The sequence below is a fragment of the Apus apus genome, chromosome 3 (genome assembly GCF_020740795.1).
Source record: "Apus apus isolate bApuApu2 chromosome 3, bApuApu2.pri.cur, whole genome shotgun sequence".
NCBI classification, from domain to species: Eukaryota; Metazoa; Chordata; class Aves; order Apodiformes; family Apodidae; genus Apus; species Apus apus.
Window position 1 is genome coordinate 62,756,739 of NC_067284.1, and position 12,992 is coordinate 62,769,730.

The 12,992-nt window shown below is 39.7% G+C and overlaps 1 protein-coding gene across 2 annotated transcripts in view; it reads right to left on the bottom strand.

The window, feature by feature from the left end:
• Positions 1-386: 386 nt before the first annotated feature.
• The window catches only part of CNIH3 (cornichon family AMPA receptor auxiliary protein 3), a 48,342-nt gene continuing 35,736 nt past the window's right edge, over positions 387-12,992 (bottom strand). Inside the window, exons 4-6 of one of the 2 annotated variants that reach the window (XM_051614248.1) lie at positions 6,062-6,174; positions 3,480-3,623; positions 387-902 (exon numbers count right to left, since the gene is read on the bottom strand). In XM_051614248.1, the coding sequence (XP_051470208.1) occupies positions 875-902; positions 3,480-3,623; positions 6,062-6,174 (285 nt within the window). In that variant the 3' untranslated portion in view covers positions 387-874. The remainder of the gene's footprint in view (positions 903-3,479; positions 3,624-6,061; positions 6,175-12,992) is intronic. The other variant, XM_051614250.1, reaches the window with a different exon arrangement.

The following is a 12,992-nucleotide window of genomic DNA, read 5'->3' on the forward strand; positions in this document are numbered from 1 at the left end:
TTATCCAGCATGGTGATGAATGTAATACCTGTGTTTCAATCCTCCTTAATATATGTAGCTTTTACTTTTTTTTTCTTTTTTCCTTTTTATTTTTTTTTTCTTTTTTTTCCCCAGAGGAATACCATTCTTGTAAGTGCTTGCATGATTAGGTCAAACCCATGTATATATACATATCACTGTATGTCACTTCACAGATGAAGTATGGAAATATGCTGGATGTTCACCTACAGAAGTAATGTATCATTATAAAACAAAACACTGCAACTGCAAATTCTTTTGTTATTATGGGTGGGGAAAAAAATCAAAACACACTGAAGCAATTCCACAATATCCAACATCCCTGTTTGATCAGTGTCATGCACTGCAGAATGGTCACGCGTCTTATCTGAACTCCAGTCAGTTCTCATTTTCAGAATGTGTTGTGTAGCTCTTCTTTCCCTGTAAGATGATCATGCCCTCTGCTTCCTCAGTCCAGAACAGTAATTAAGAAAAGAAACCTTGCTCCCTGGAAGACAGTAGGGACTACAGTTTATAATGAGTCCACTCAACCAACCAGCATTATCCCCAGAGAGGTGAATAGCTGTGTAACTTGGCCCACCTTGTTGCATTTTCTTGTTTTGTTTAGGTTTTGGAAGTTTTTACTGCAGTAGAATGAGAAACAGGAGAGAAACACAGTTAACTCAGCCATTCTCCCATGGTATTCTTCTTCTTGCTAGGTCTCTCACATACTCTATTTACTTCTTGGGTTCAAAGTTTTCCTCTCTTTGCCTTTTTTTTGTTGTGTTTTTTGTTTTTTTTTTAAATCATGTTTCACTTGGCTCACTTATCCGTGCACCTCCTTTGTTGTTTTTAGTCTTTATTGATGGTCTTCCAGTTAAGAGCTCACCAAAGTGTAGATCATGCTGAAAGTAAAAGAAAGACACAATATGAAAGTATCCTTTTGAAGCATACAGAGCACTTTGACTTTCATAACCCTTTACTGTCTGTTCCTCAGGTCTAGACTGTAATGGCCTTTCCTTTGCATTCTATCTCTCTAAAGCATCTGTCCTGGTTTGAGCCAATTTTCTTTCTACTGATTTTTTTTTCTTCAGGGAGCACTCTTTTAACTAGCAGTAAGTTTTCCAGCTAGTGGACGCTAACGCTCAAATGTTCATGTTACAGCCAAGAGATCAAGGACACTTTTCTCCAATTTGGATGTTAAAGGAGCAGGAGAGTCATATCTGCAGCCCTCCCATAGGGAGGAACACACTAGATGGACAGTAAAATCGGCCAGAGATATTCCATTCCATATTCCATCCCATTCCATTCCATTCCATTCCATACATGTAAGACTCAGTATAAATTCAGGGATCATGGAAGTCAAGCCCCTTCCTTTTCCTCCTTCTCTGCTTTTCTGTCCATGGCCGTGTCCAGGGAGGATTCTGTCTATCCATCACTGTTGATCCCCAGGCCTGTGCATTCCTGACCCTCACAACTGTTCCCCTCAGCTCCTGCCTGCTCTGCCGCTCTCTCCAGCAGCTCCGGGACATTTTGGGACTGCTCACAGCTCAGGAGATGCCGTGGGAGTTGCTGGAGATGGGGGGAGGCAATAGGGTTTTGCACATTCCTGAACACATTTGTTTATATTTGTACATTTTTTTTTTTTTAATCATTAGCATTTAATTAAAGCTGTCTAGTTTAGTTTTCAATCTGAAGAGTCTCTCTCTCTCTGTTCTCTCTCCTTTCCTACCTGGGTGGGAGGGGGTGGGGAATGAGAGCATTGTTGCCGCTGTTTTAGTTTTTGATCCTGAGACAAACCATGACAGCATCTTAGTATTATGGTGTATTCAAGAGGGGTATCAAAAGCTCTCAAGAAATAACATTCATTATTGACGTCCTACAGCACCACAAGCTATGTTTGAGCTTATTGAAGTGCAGTCTGATGCCTGAATTTGAACACTGAAGAAACAAAACCATTTTGCTTTAGCATGTTTGATCTTTAAAACTTCAACCAGCAACCCTCTGCATAGCATGCAAAGTTTCCCATGAAACTGCATTATTTTTTTTTCCTTTGGGAAAAAACCTCCATGCAGTAGAAGAAACACAAAATGCAGACACCAGTTGGAGTGAATCCATACATATTAAATGCAACTCTGAAAAACAATGAAATCACAGTATATTGCCACCGCTCTGTTTTACTGCAATTTTAATTCTGACCATACCGAGCAAAGCAGAGCAAAATAGTGAAGTCCCAGCAGAAATGCCAGACCACACTACATAGCTGGCTTTCACAGGGTTTTTAGCCAACACAGGAATGTGGGGATAAAATGCTGCTTCTCTCTCCAGCACTGCCTTGCCATCTCTCCTTGCACTATCAACAGAGCTTGTATATCATAACTGCCAGGCTTATCACTCTTGCCCCATGAAGACGACTCAGCCCAAACTCACAAAGCTAGCTGATGCTGAACTCCTGCTCAGATTCTCATGCCCTGTCAGTTCCAGTGTGAGTTAAGCAGCTATTGGCTTCTGTGAGTCTAGGCCCTTCTACTTTCTTTCACTCTCTCATTTATGCAGACACAGGCAGATACACGTGCATGTGGGGACAGGAAATTTTGTTGTAAATAATTTTTAAAATACTGAGAAACAACACCTGCAGCAATGACTCCTCAAGATACAGTGAACAAGAGAATGGGTAACGGACCAGTGATCAAAGCAGAATTATCATTTCTCTTCTTCCACTAGTGTACAAATATGTTACAGAGGAATTACTGCATGCAAGACTGGCTTGAAGAGGCTCTCTATGCCAATACGTTATGGCAGAAGGAGTAGAAGAAGGGGTTGACTGAAAGCACAGGGATTCTGCCAAAGCCTTACCTTAAATTTGATCCTCACATATTCTTGCACTGGGCATTTGTGACTGTCACTAAGGACATCTGACAGCTGAAAGGGACAGGGGGTACAACATACAACTGGGGTACATATCTTCATGTACTTAAATTAGGGGTTTGGACCATGCACAGGCTTAGCTTGTAATGAAAAGGAAGCTGTAGCTGAATGACTATAGGCATGGTGCAACTCATGTTCCTACCCACTCTCTACCTACCCATTTAATTACCATCATCAGCAACACTACACCAGTAGATGTAGTATTTTTTTTATGATTCTCTTGAATCATAAGAACATTGAAATTTTTATTTGATGTAATGTCGTTATCATAACATTTGCTGTTCCACCCATTTTAAGATACTATGCAGAGGAGCAAAATTTTTTTCCTTGGGTTGCCCCTGAACTTAGATAAAATGCTTAATATTCTGTACTGGAGGTGTCAGCACATATAAGCACATGCTGCTGTAAGTGGGAATGCTTCCCTGAATTGAGATCAGGAGCAAGTTTTATAAGATTGAGAAAATGAGCTAATTAGTTCCAGTCATTCCTAAATACAATTTCATATGTCAAATGAAGAGCAGCTGTTATTTCCTTAGTGAAATGACCAGACTTACCAGTACAGATAGTAGAAGAAGGAAAGAAGATAGAAAGCTAGCTTACACCAGGCCTCTTTTTGACAGTAACTCAAGGTATCCGCATTCATGACAGCAGGTGGGTCATATGCTAGTTCTGAACTATCTGCTGGGCAACGGAAATACCTGAAAGAGCAGAAGACATCTAGAATGACTCTGTAATATTCTGCATTAAATATGTGCAGACATACACTCTCTTGATCACCAGTGCAGAAGACAACCATCTTCCATGCTACACGAAGAATTTTTCTCTTTTTCAAGCCAGATGTTAAAATCAGGACATTAGTCTAAGCAGAGCATTCTTAATAGAACCAAGCAAATTCATGATCGTGGATTTCCTGTGTTCTGCTAATTTTTTTGACTGAAACATTCCTGCTCCCTATATAGTTATTTCTAGCTTACTTACTAATAACTTATATATTGTGAGTGACAATATGTGGCATCTTGCGATCACAGGATGGAGGAAGGGTTATTGGGCTTTACACAACTGATTTCAGACATGATGAAAGCTGACAGTCTCAACCAACTGATAGCTCAGTTCCTCCCACTCTGAAAAGGAAAAAAGTCAGTATGGAGTAATATAAGAGCTGGCTGACAAATGTTTTCTACACATAGCACTGCTCAAAAATTTATAATCCAAATAATTTTAATGGGAAAATATTTTCCTTCTAACATAGGAGAAATTTCAAATTATTCATATCAATGATTGGATATTTGAGAAAATCCTGACAACTGTTTTGGCAAAGAAGCTTTTGTCTGTTACTTTGAAGTAAAGGGCAAAAGCAAACAACAAAAGAATTCCTCAGCAAAGTTAATGAACTGCTTTAAGATCAGCATGGATCAGATAAAGTATTAATTGTTGCTTTGAAATAGTAATATAACCACTAAAGATAGCTGTGTCTGCATATAGACAGATAGATATAAAAAGTCCATAAAAGTGACCAGCAGCAGCCGTTAAAAGTAAATATTCTTGTAATAACCTTGCCTTCTTCCCCTCTTCGTTTCCAATGTTAGTCACATCCACTCACAATCTCTAACAACACTGTGAATTCTTTTACAGAGACCACAGGTGAATCCCTGCTTAATTATCTTCCTTGGGATTAAGATACCACACAGTATCTTCCCATGGTTTTGGCCAGAACTAATGAACTCAAACGTGTCTGTGATTAAAACAGCAGAAATTATGGAGTAATTACAGCAAAGCATATAGAGAACCATGAAAGCAAAGAAAACCAAAAGTTCTCTCCAAAGGTTGACATAATTATTTAGACTCTTAGAATTTTTATCTTGGATGTAAAATACAATATTTTAATTTTATTTTAAAAAAACTTTTAAAACCAGTATTACTGTCACACTTTGGTTGTTAACCCTTAGTAAAAATATTATTATTTTTGTTGCACCCAACCAATAGGGAGAAAAGCACTCATAGCTTCACTTCATTTACCTTTCTGAGGATTACACTGTGACTCTAACATCTGTATAATACACTTGCCCATATGACTGCATTACTATCCACGTTTTGCAGAAAATAGTGTAAAAAAGCTAATACTTCTTAGTTTCTGGTTGAGATAATGGATTTCCCTTCTTTACAGAATTACTCTTCAAGCTACTTGACAACAGGAGCTATCTGCTGCCATATGTATCTTGTAACACAAAAAGACCTTAACAGACCAAATTCATCTCGGCTTTTACAAACATTGTGGAAATGTGAAATGACTGTCAAACACAAAAACTGAGGTCTCTTGGTTGCATTCAGAGGCAACAGAAGGCTGATCCTCCACTGGAGAGCCAAGGAAGGTGCAGAAGTAGCAGCTGCACCAACTGTTCAGAAAACATTAACACTGCTCAACAACAGGTCTTTCATGACCATCTCTGAAAGCCCCTCAGTGAATATAAGCACACAGAAGAGATCCAGAATGGAAACACTCCCCACTTTTTCACATGGGCAGGATGAAGACAGTAGCTCTTGATCTACTGCAATCCCTACTCTTAGTGTCTCTGGGAGAGACTTCTCTTGAGATCAGAAATGCCCTGCTGTACAGCAAGACAAGTTATTTTTAATGCAAACAAAAAGCATAAAGCTGTCAAAGAAGCAAAATACTGACAACTTGCCCAGTCCCTATTTTACAACTCAAATGGAAAGGTTTCCTTGCTAGGGCTGAATGAATAGGCCTGAGATCTTTCAAATATGAACTGCAGTACAATTCCTTATCTGTGAAATATTTAAAGCCTCACCAAGTTCCACTTTCAGATTCCAGCCCATTTCATTTCCAAGTTTTCATTCTGTTGTGTTGAATACATCCTCACACCCTTGGGAATATGTATCTAAGTTATTAACTGAAAGCCACATTTATATTATTATGTGTTTTGTGAAATTTATTTCCTGAAAATTATTTAGTTTTTCTCTGGAAATGTAAGCTTCAGCTGCTTCTAGGCAAAAGCTTCTAGGCACAAGATATTCAGCTATATTCCTATCACTGCACTTTGTAGTTCATACAATCTTCTCGTGTCCTGAGATGACAAATAAGACCAACAAGCAGTCAACACATAAATGATGGGCTTACCTCCAGAAGTGATAAAAAAGCAAAGGAACATTTAAACCCAGCGTGAGCCACTCCTGAGCACACAGAAACATTATGCAGAAAAGACTATGGATAGAGTACTCCGGCAACACCAGCTAAAAAGACAGGAACAGAAATAACATATGTCAGTAAAACACCTCTTTCATTTTAGTCACCTAAGCAGTTTTTCAGAAAATAAACCATCTCTGCAAATCTCCTGTGTGTCCCTGTCCCTAGGCACACTTCAGTTGACAGACAGCTTGGCTAGAAGCAGTAAGCACAAGACATAGTGCAGGTTTGTCCAGGTTCTAACCATGGCTGTACTCCAGGGGCTTGTTGAGAGGCACAAGACACATCATATACTCTATTAACTGGTGTTGCAGATTTCTGTCTACAAAATGTAGATTATATTACTGTCTCCCTCACAGAAGCATTGTGAGACTAAATAAGTGCCTGTAGAAGAGCTCTTAAAGAAGACAGTTTCATTACTGATGCATTCAGAAAGGAAATAATAAAGCTGTTACTGAAGCTTCACTTCTATATTGGAGGAGCATGTTTTGAAAAAGCTGCTTCTACCATTTTGATATGTCATACACACCCTAAAGAGACCAAATCCATTACTCAGTCAGCGTTGTGAGCTAAAATCCACTAAGAAAGGAAACTCACTTAATTAGTAAATCCATGTCTTCCACGCTATTTGTTTCAGACCCAAGATGATTCTTTCTAATAAAAGAGAAAGTGAGTGGGAAGCTGGCCAGAACAGAAATTTATGTGATCTTGATTCAGAGTAGTTACTTCTAAAGGCATTTTTATTTTTTCACTGCTTTCCCATTTCTTAGCTGGCTTTCCTCTCTTGTTTCTTTCCAATGCATTTTCTCAGAAATCTTTGTCCTCCCCATCCCAGAATGAGTGTGTGTGTGTGGGGAGTTGAGTGAGCAGCCATGTGGCTGTTCTTTGTTGTGTTGGGCCCATACCATGACATTATTGGCAAGCCAGGCAGGAGAGAGACAAGGAACCATGACAATAGTGTGTAATTTAAATGCACAGACCATACCTTTGCAACAGTATTAAACATACTGCTTGCATTGATCAAACACATGAAACATATCAGTTTCACCACTGAAATACAGGAAGGCTTCCCAATCACATTTTCTAGTTGATCTTTCTAATCTACTTTAAATTATTTGAGTTACTTTAGTTCCAAAACCTCCTTTGAAAGGCTGTCCTACAGCCCAATACAGTTCTGTCACAGTAAAAATACTAAGGGGTTTTCAGTCCAAATTTTCAGGTACACTTTCAATTCCCTTGTTAAAATCCACTCTATCTTTTGTCTCTATAAGCTCTTTTCTCTAGTCGCTAATAGCAATCACTTAGAAATTAAATTGAGTAGTTAAAATTGTTATAAAGCAAACCTGAAGTATTTCACATAATTCAAAATCACATTATGCAAACTTCTGGAAGTATATAGCAGTTTGCTACATAGATGTATGCAACTAGCTGAAAATGTCTGGAAAATGGATTCCGGATCATCAAAAGAACAACCTGCATCTGAACTTACTAAATTCACATACAAAGCTTTGCATTTTCTCTGAGGGAGAGTAATGGTGCATGCATGTAAGACTCAATGTTATGGACCAAATATGGGGCAGAAATAAAATAAAGGATGTAACATCAGTATTTTCACCCCTTCACCTTTCTGGATCACAATGAAGAAAGCACAAAGCCAATGCTTTGTAAAGGAAATTTCATTATAATAATGCATTATTGGAATTTCTTTAACAATATTAAGTGGATGTGAAGATAAGTCACTCCACAGCACAAATACCAGAAAATCAAATTAAAAACATAACCTAATTATTATTCTCACAAAGCACTCCCTAACCATCTGTTACACAGTACCAGATCTAATATTAAAATACAGGATTGCTGGATGTTCTTTCCATCTCAGCTACTAAACACATCTATATTTAGGCCTATTGTTTCACTTTTCATTGTTTCATTTTTGGTTTCTACAACATGGGGATAATTACATTTAAATTAAATTAATCCCACAGCATCCTCCTCCTGGCAAAGCTGGCAGCCCACGGCTTGGACAGGTGCACTCTTCTCTGGGTTAAAAACTGGCTGGATGCCCAGGCCCAGAGAGTGATGGTGAATGGCGCTGCATCCAGCTGGCATCCAGTGACCAGTGTCCCCCAGGCATCAGTACTGGGCCCAGGCCTATTCAACACCTTTATTGATGACCTGGATGTGGGGATTGAGTCCACCCTCAGTAAGTTCACAGATGACACCAAGTTGGGGGAGAGTGTTGATCTGCTGGAGGGTAGGAAGAAGCTGCAGAGGAACCTAGACAGGATGGGTCGGTGGGCTGGGGCCAATGGCATGAAATTCAACAAGACCAAGTGCAGGGTCCTGCACTTTGGCCACAATAACCCCAGGCAGCGCTGCAGACTGGGGGAAGAGTGGCTGGAGAGCAACCTGGCAGAGAAGGACCTGGGAGTGCTGGCTGACAACCAGCTGAACATGAGCCAGCAGTGTGCCCAGGTGGCCCAGAAGGCCAATGGCATCCTGGCTTGTATCACGAATAGTGTGGCCAGCAGGAGCAGGGATGTGATTCTCTCCCTGTACTCAGCACTGGTGAGGCCTCACCTCAAGTACTGTGAGCAGTTCTGGGCCCCTCACTTCAAGAAGGATATTGAGGTGCTGGAGCAGGTCCAGGAGAGCAACAAGGCTGGTGAAGGGACTAGAGGGACAGTCTTACAGGGATAGGCTGAGGGAGCTGAGGAGAGGAGACTCAGGGGGGACCTTATTACACTCTACAACCACCTGAAGGGAGGTTGTAGTCAGGTGGGGGTCGGGCACTTCTCCCAGGCAACTAGCAACAAGACAAGAGGGCATGGCCTGAAGCTGCTCCAGGGGAGGTCTAGGTTGGATATTAGGAAGCATTTCCTCACAGAGAAGGTGCTTAGACATTGGAATGGACTTCCCAGGGAAGTGGTGGAGTCACCATCCCTGGATGTGGTCAAGGAAAGGCTGGATGTGGCACTTAGTGCCACAGTCTAGACGATGTGGTGATGTTAGGTCACAGGCTGGACTTGATGATCTTGGAGGTCTTTTCCAGCCTCAGTAATTCTGTGATTCTGTGAAAATCTATAGATTACATTGGAGCTAGCTTATGAATAGAATATTTAAGCTTTGTCATAAAACAAATAACTTTAATAAGAGTGACAGAGGAAGATCGGGTCCTTATGGGACATCCATCAAGAATATAGAATCATAGAATCATAGAATCATAGAATCATAGAATCATAGAATCATAGGGGTTGGAAGGGACCTCGAAAGATCATCTAGTCCAACCCCCCCGCCAGAGCAGGGTCACCTAGAGCACATCACACAGGAAGGCGTCCAGGCGGGTTTTGAATGTCTCCAGAGAAGGAGACTCCACAACCTCTCTGGGCAGCCTGTTCCAGTGCTCTGTCACTCTCACAGTAAAAAAAAAAATTTCTGATATTCACCTTAAACCTCCTATGCTCCAATTCTATAAACATTTCTGTATTGCAGAGCCTATGGAGGTCATAACAGGTAAAGAGGTTATGAAACAGATGTTTAAAAAGTGTTCTCCACTATAAGGGCTGCAGGGCACCAGTACAGTTCAAAAAGTGCACTGTCCTTGGAAGGCACAACGTTAAGGCAGATATGTGCTGTGACCTTCCGAGTGTATCTCCTTTGCTAACTGTTCTTTTCCACTCAGCAGGGATCAGGAGACATCTTCACAACCTTTCTTTTTTTAACATTAATTCAGAACCAGTAACAGAAGCTGGATTAGAAACCCTGGAGTGCAAACTTCAAATTTTCAGAACACTGACATGAAACAGGGTAACAAATGCTTTCTTGCCCTACCTCCCAATTGTGTTTTAGACACAACCAGCAGGATGCACCACAGCTGGGTTATTCCAAGAACTCATGCTGTCTTTGACTCCTTGCCCAAAACTGGTGAGAATGACAAGTAGTACCAGAGCTGTTTGTTAGGATCTAGAAAACCAGCCCATCGTTTCACAGGCAAGACTATGAACGCAGAAATCTCAGTGATAATTAAAATAAAGTTCAGCCATCTGCACAGCACAGGAAGGGCCCTCAGGCCTTCTCATGGGCACCTGCCTTAGACTGGAAGTTTCATAAATGCTGAAAACTGTTTACTAAAGGGCTGTTTCCATAGTTAGTATGTAAAGGCTGTCAATCTGCAGAAGCAGATTTGGTACAGTGTAGACATAGTAAAGACAATCCCTGCCCTGCTATTTGAACAGCTTTATTGAAAACATCAGCATCTAAATGCAAGGTAGGACATTTACCTCCCAGCAGAAGCAGTTTTCATCCATATAACAGGTATGATGTAAAATTATTGCACTCTATTTTTAGGTATTGTATTGCTTTTTGTAATTGCATAGAGACTTTATAGGATCTGATCCTGACTTAAATACCCAATGAACATTCTGCTAAATAAATGTAACAGTTACATTTGATTTAACCTCAAAATTCTTACTTTTTATTAAAATGCCAAATGAGACCATATACAGTCTACTAGCAAGTCAAATTTTGGGAATATCTTGAGCACAGCTGGGGAACAAATGCATAAATTACATTAGCCCAAAAGGCTGAGAAGTACACTGCTCTCAGGAGTACATTACAAGCAACAGTTACTCATATACATTTCTACTGCATCTTCAGCCTTACTCTACTGTTACTTGTGATGTTCTGATACTGCAAGGCCATATGTTTACATATCCTCCAGAACAGGATTGGAAGACACTGAATTGCAAAGCAAGAGGCTGTCTATTATAGGCTAATACTTTGATACTTTGATTACTGTATAAACATTTAAAAGATGAGAGTAACAGCAAAATACCATTAGTTACCCTGAAGTAGTTTTATACACAAATCTTTTCATGAGTAATAATATTATGAATAACCATATGTATCCCTTAAAAAATACTTCCATCGGGCATCACACTGGGGAATCTTACCTCCACCCTGGAGTAAAAGGGAGACCAAACTGTGACTAAGTCAGAAGTTTGGACTCTTCACTCTAAGGCTTGGAATAGTTTTGTAACTTTTCCCCTTATGATCTACCCCTGCTTTGAACACTTGGGCAGGCACAACAGGAAAATTATCTTTTTATTACCCTTAGGTAAGCACATGAACATCCTTAGATAATGATTACTAAAAATAATAGTTGTTATGTTCTAAGTTTTGAAAAGTGCTGAATTCAGAAACTTGTAAATTTGACTAAAAATAGTGCTGGCACAATGCACAATGCCTAAGTTTTCTCAATACAGCAAATTTATTGCAAGAATCAGGGAAAATCATTATGTCCCTCATGTTTTTGAATGTAAACAATATCTCTGTCAAATGTGAATCACATGTGTTAACTTCATACTCTTATAGGCAACCTGCAGAAAACAATTAAACCAACACAGCTAGTGCAAGTGTATAATACTTCAATTTAAAAAAATTCACTTGTTTTTCCCATATTCCCACTTCCCCTGACAAGATACACTTTTTTTTCTTTTTTTCTTTTTTTTTTTTTTCACTTGTACAACTTAAGGACATCCCAGCTGTCCTTGAACAGCAGATTTCAGATTTATCTCATGCCTCTTTTGACTAACAAGAGATGCTGTACCAAAATTGTCTAAAAATAACTCATCCATAATTCATTATTTCTGTGAATTAAAAATTGTATGCTAATACATTTTTTAGCTAACTTCAAATTTTATCCTTAGAGTGTAAGAAGTCACTCATTCCTAATAAAAAATTACCTTTTCATAGCCACTCTGAAGCCCAGCAGAAAGCTGTCTTTCTCATTAACAGCAGTTTAGCAGTATCTTTTAAATAAGTACTGAGTACTTAAATACACAGTTTCATCTCTCCCTCATGCTCAGGGTCTAATGTACGTAAGAAAGTTCTATGTCACTTCAAACAAAAGAGAACTTAAATATGTTCAGTTGTATGAAAGATATTCTATTGACAGTCCAAGTCCTAACTGGCAGAATCCATACAGCATGGCAAGCTTACATCCTACAAAATCTATACATCTAATTAATTCTTTAGAAACAGCAATATCCTTTATTCCAGTGCCTGCATGCAAACTCTAGATTTTTTTTTTTTGAGGCAGCTGAGGACCTGATTATGTATGCATATGTATAGCAGGGGTGAGTAGCTCGCATGATGATGTTAACAGAGATCTATCTTATATTGTCTATCTTGATTAGTATTTCTGTAGAGGAAGTACCACAGGTCTCTAAGCATAAAAGACAAGATAATTTTATTCCCAACAGTCAGCAATCAGACTACAGTAGCGTGAGGCTGATTCCAGACTGGGCTGGATTTGAACAGCTGCTGTAGAGATTAAATACTGCATGAAGTTGTTAACTCAATGAACCACCAGACCCCTAAAACCAGCAAACTTTTCCAACTTCAGTTAAAAGAAAGAGATTCAAATTATGCATGTTAATGACAAAACTAAGCTCTCTGAAAACAAGATTTCTATCATCAGATCCTAGAAAAGGTCAAACTTGAGAAGGAAGCATACATGGGGTGGAAGCTAGGGCAGGTACCCTGGGAGGGTTACAGAGAGGTTGTCCAAGCAGCAAGGGATCAGGTTAGGAGAGCCAAATCCCTGCTAGAATTAAATCTCGCCAGGAGGTTAAGAGCAATAAGAAAAGCTTCTTTAGGTATGTTGGGGAGAAAAGGACAACCAAGGAGAGTGCAGGCCCTCTCCTGAAGGGAATGGGTGAGGTAGCAACACAGAATATTGAGAAGGCTGAGGTCCTCAATGATTTCTTTGCTTCAGTCTTGTCTGGCAAGTGCTCCAACCTCAACACAAAGGCCACAGAAGGTGAAAGCAGGGACTGGGAGAATGAATTACCCCCCACCGTAG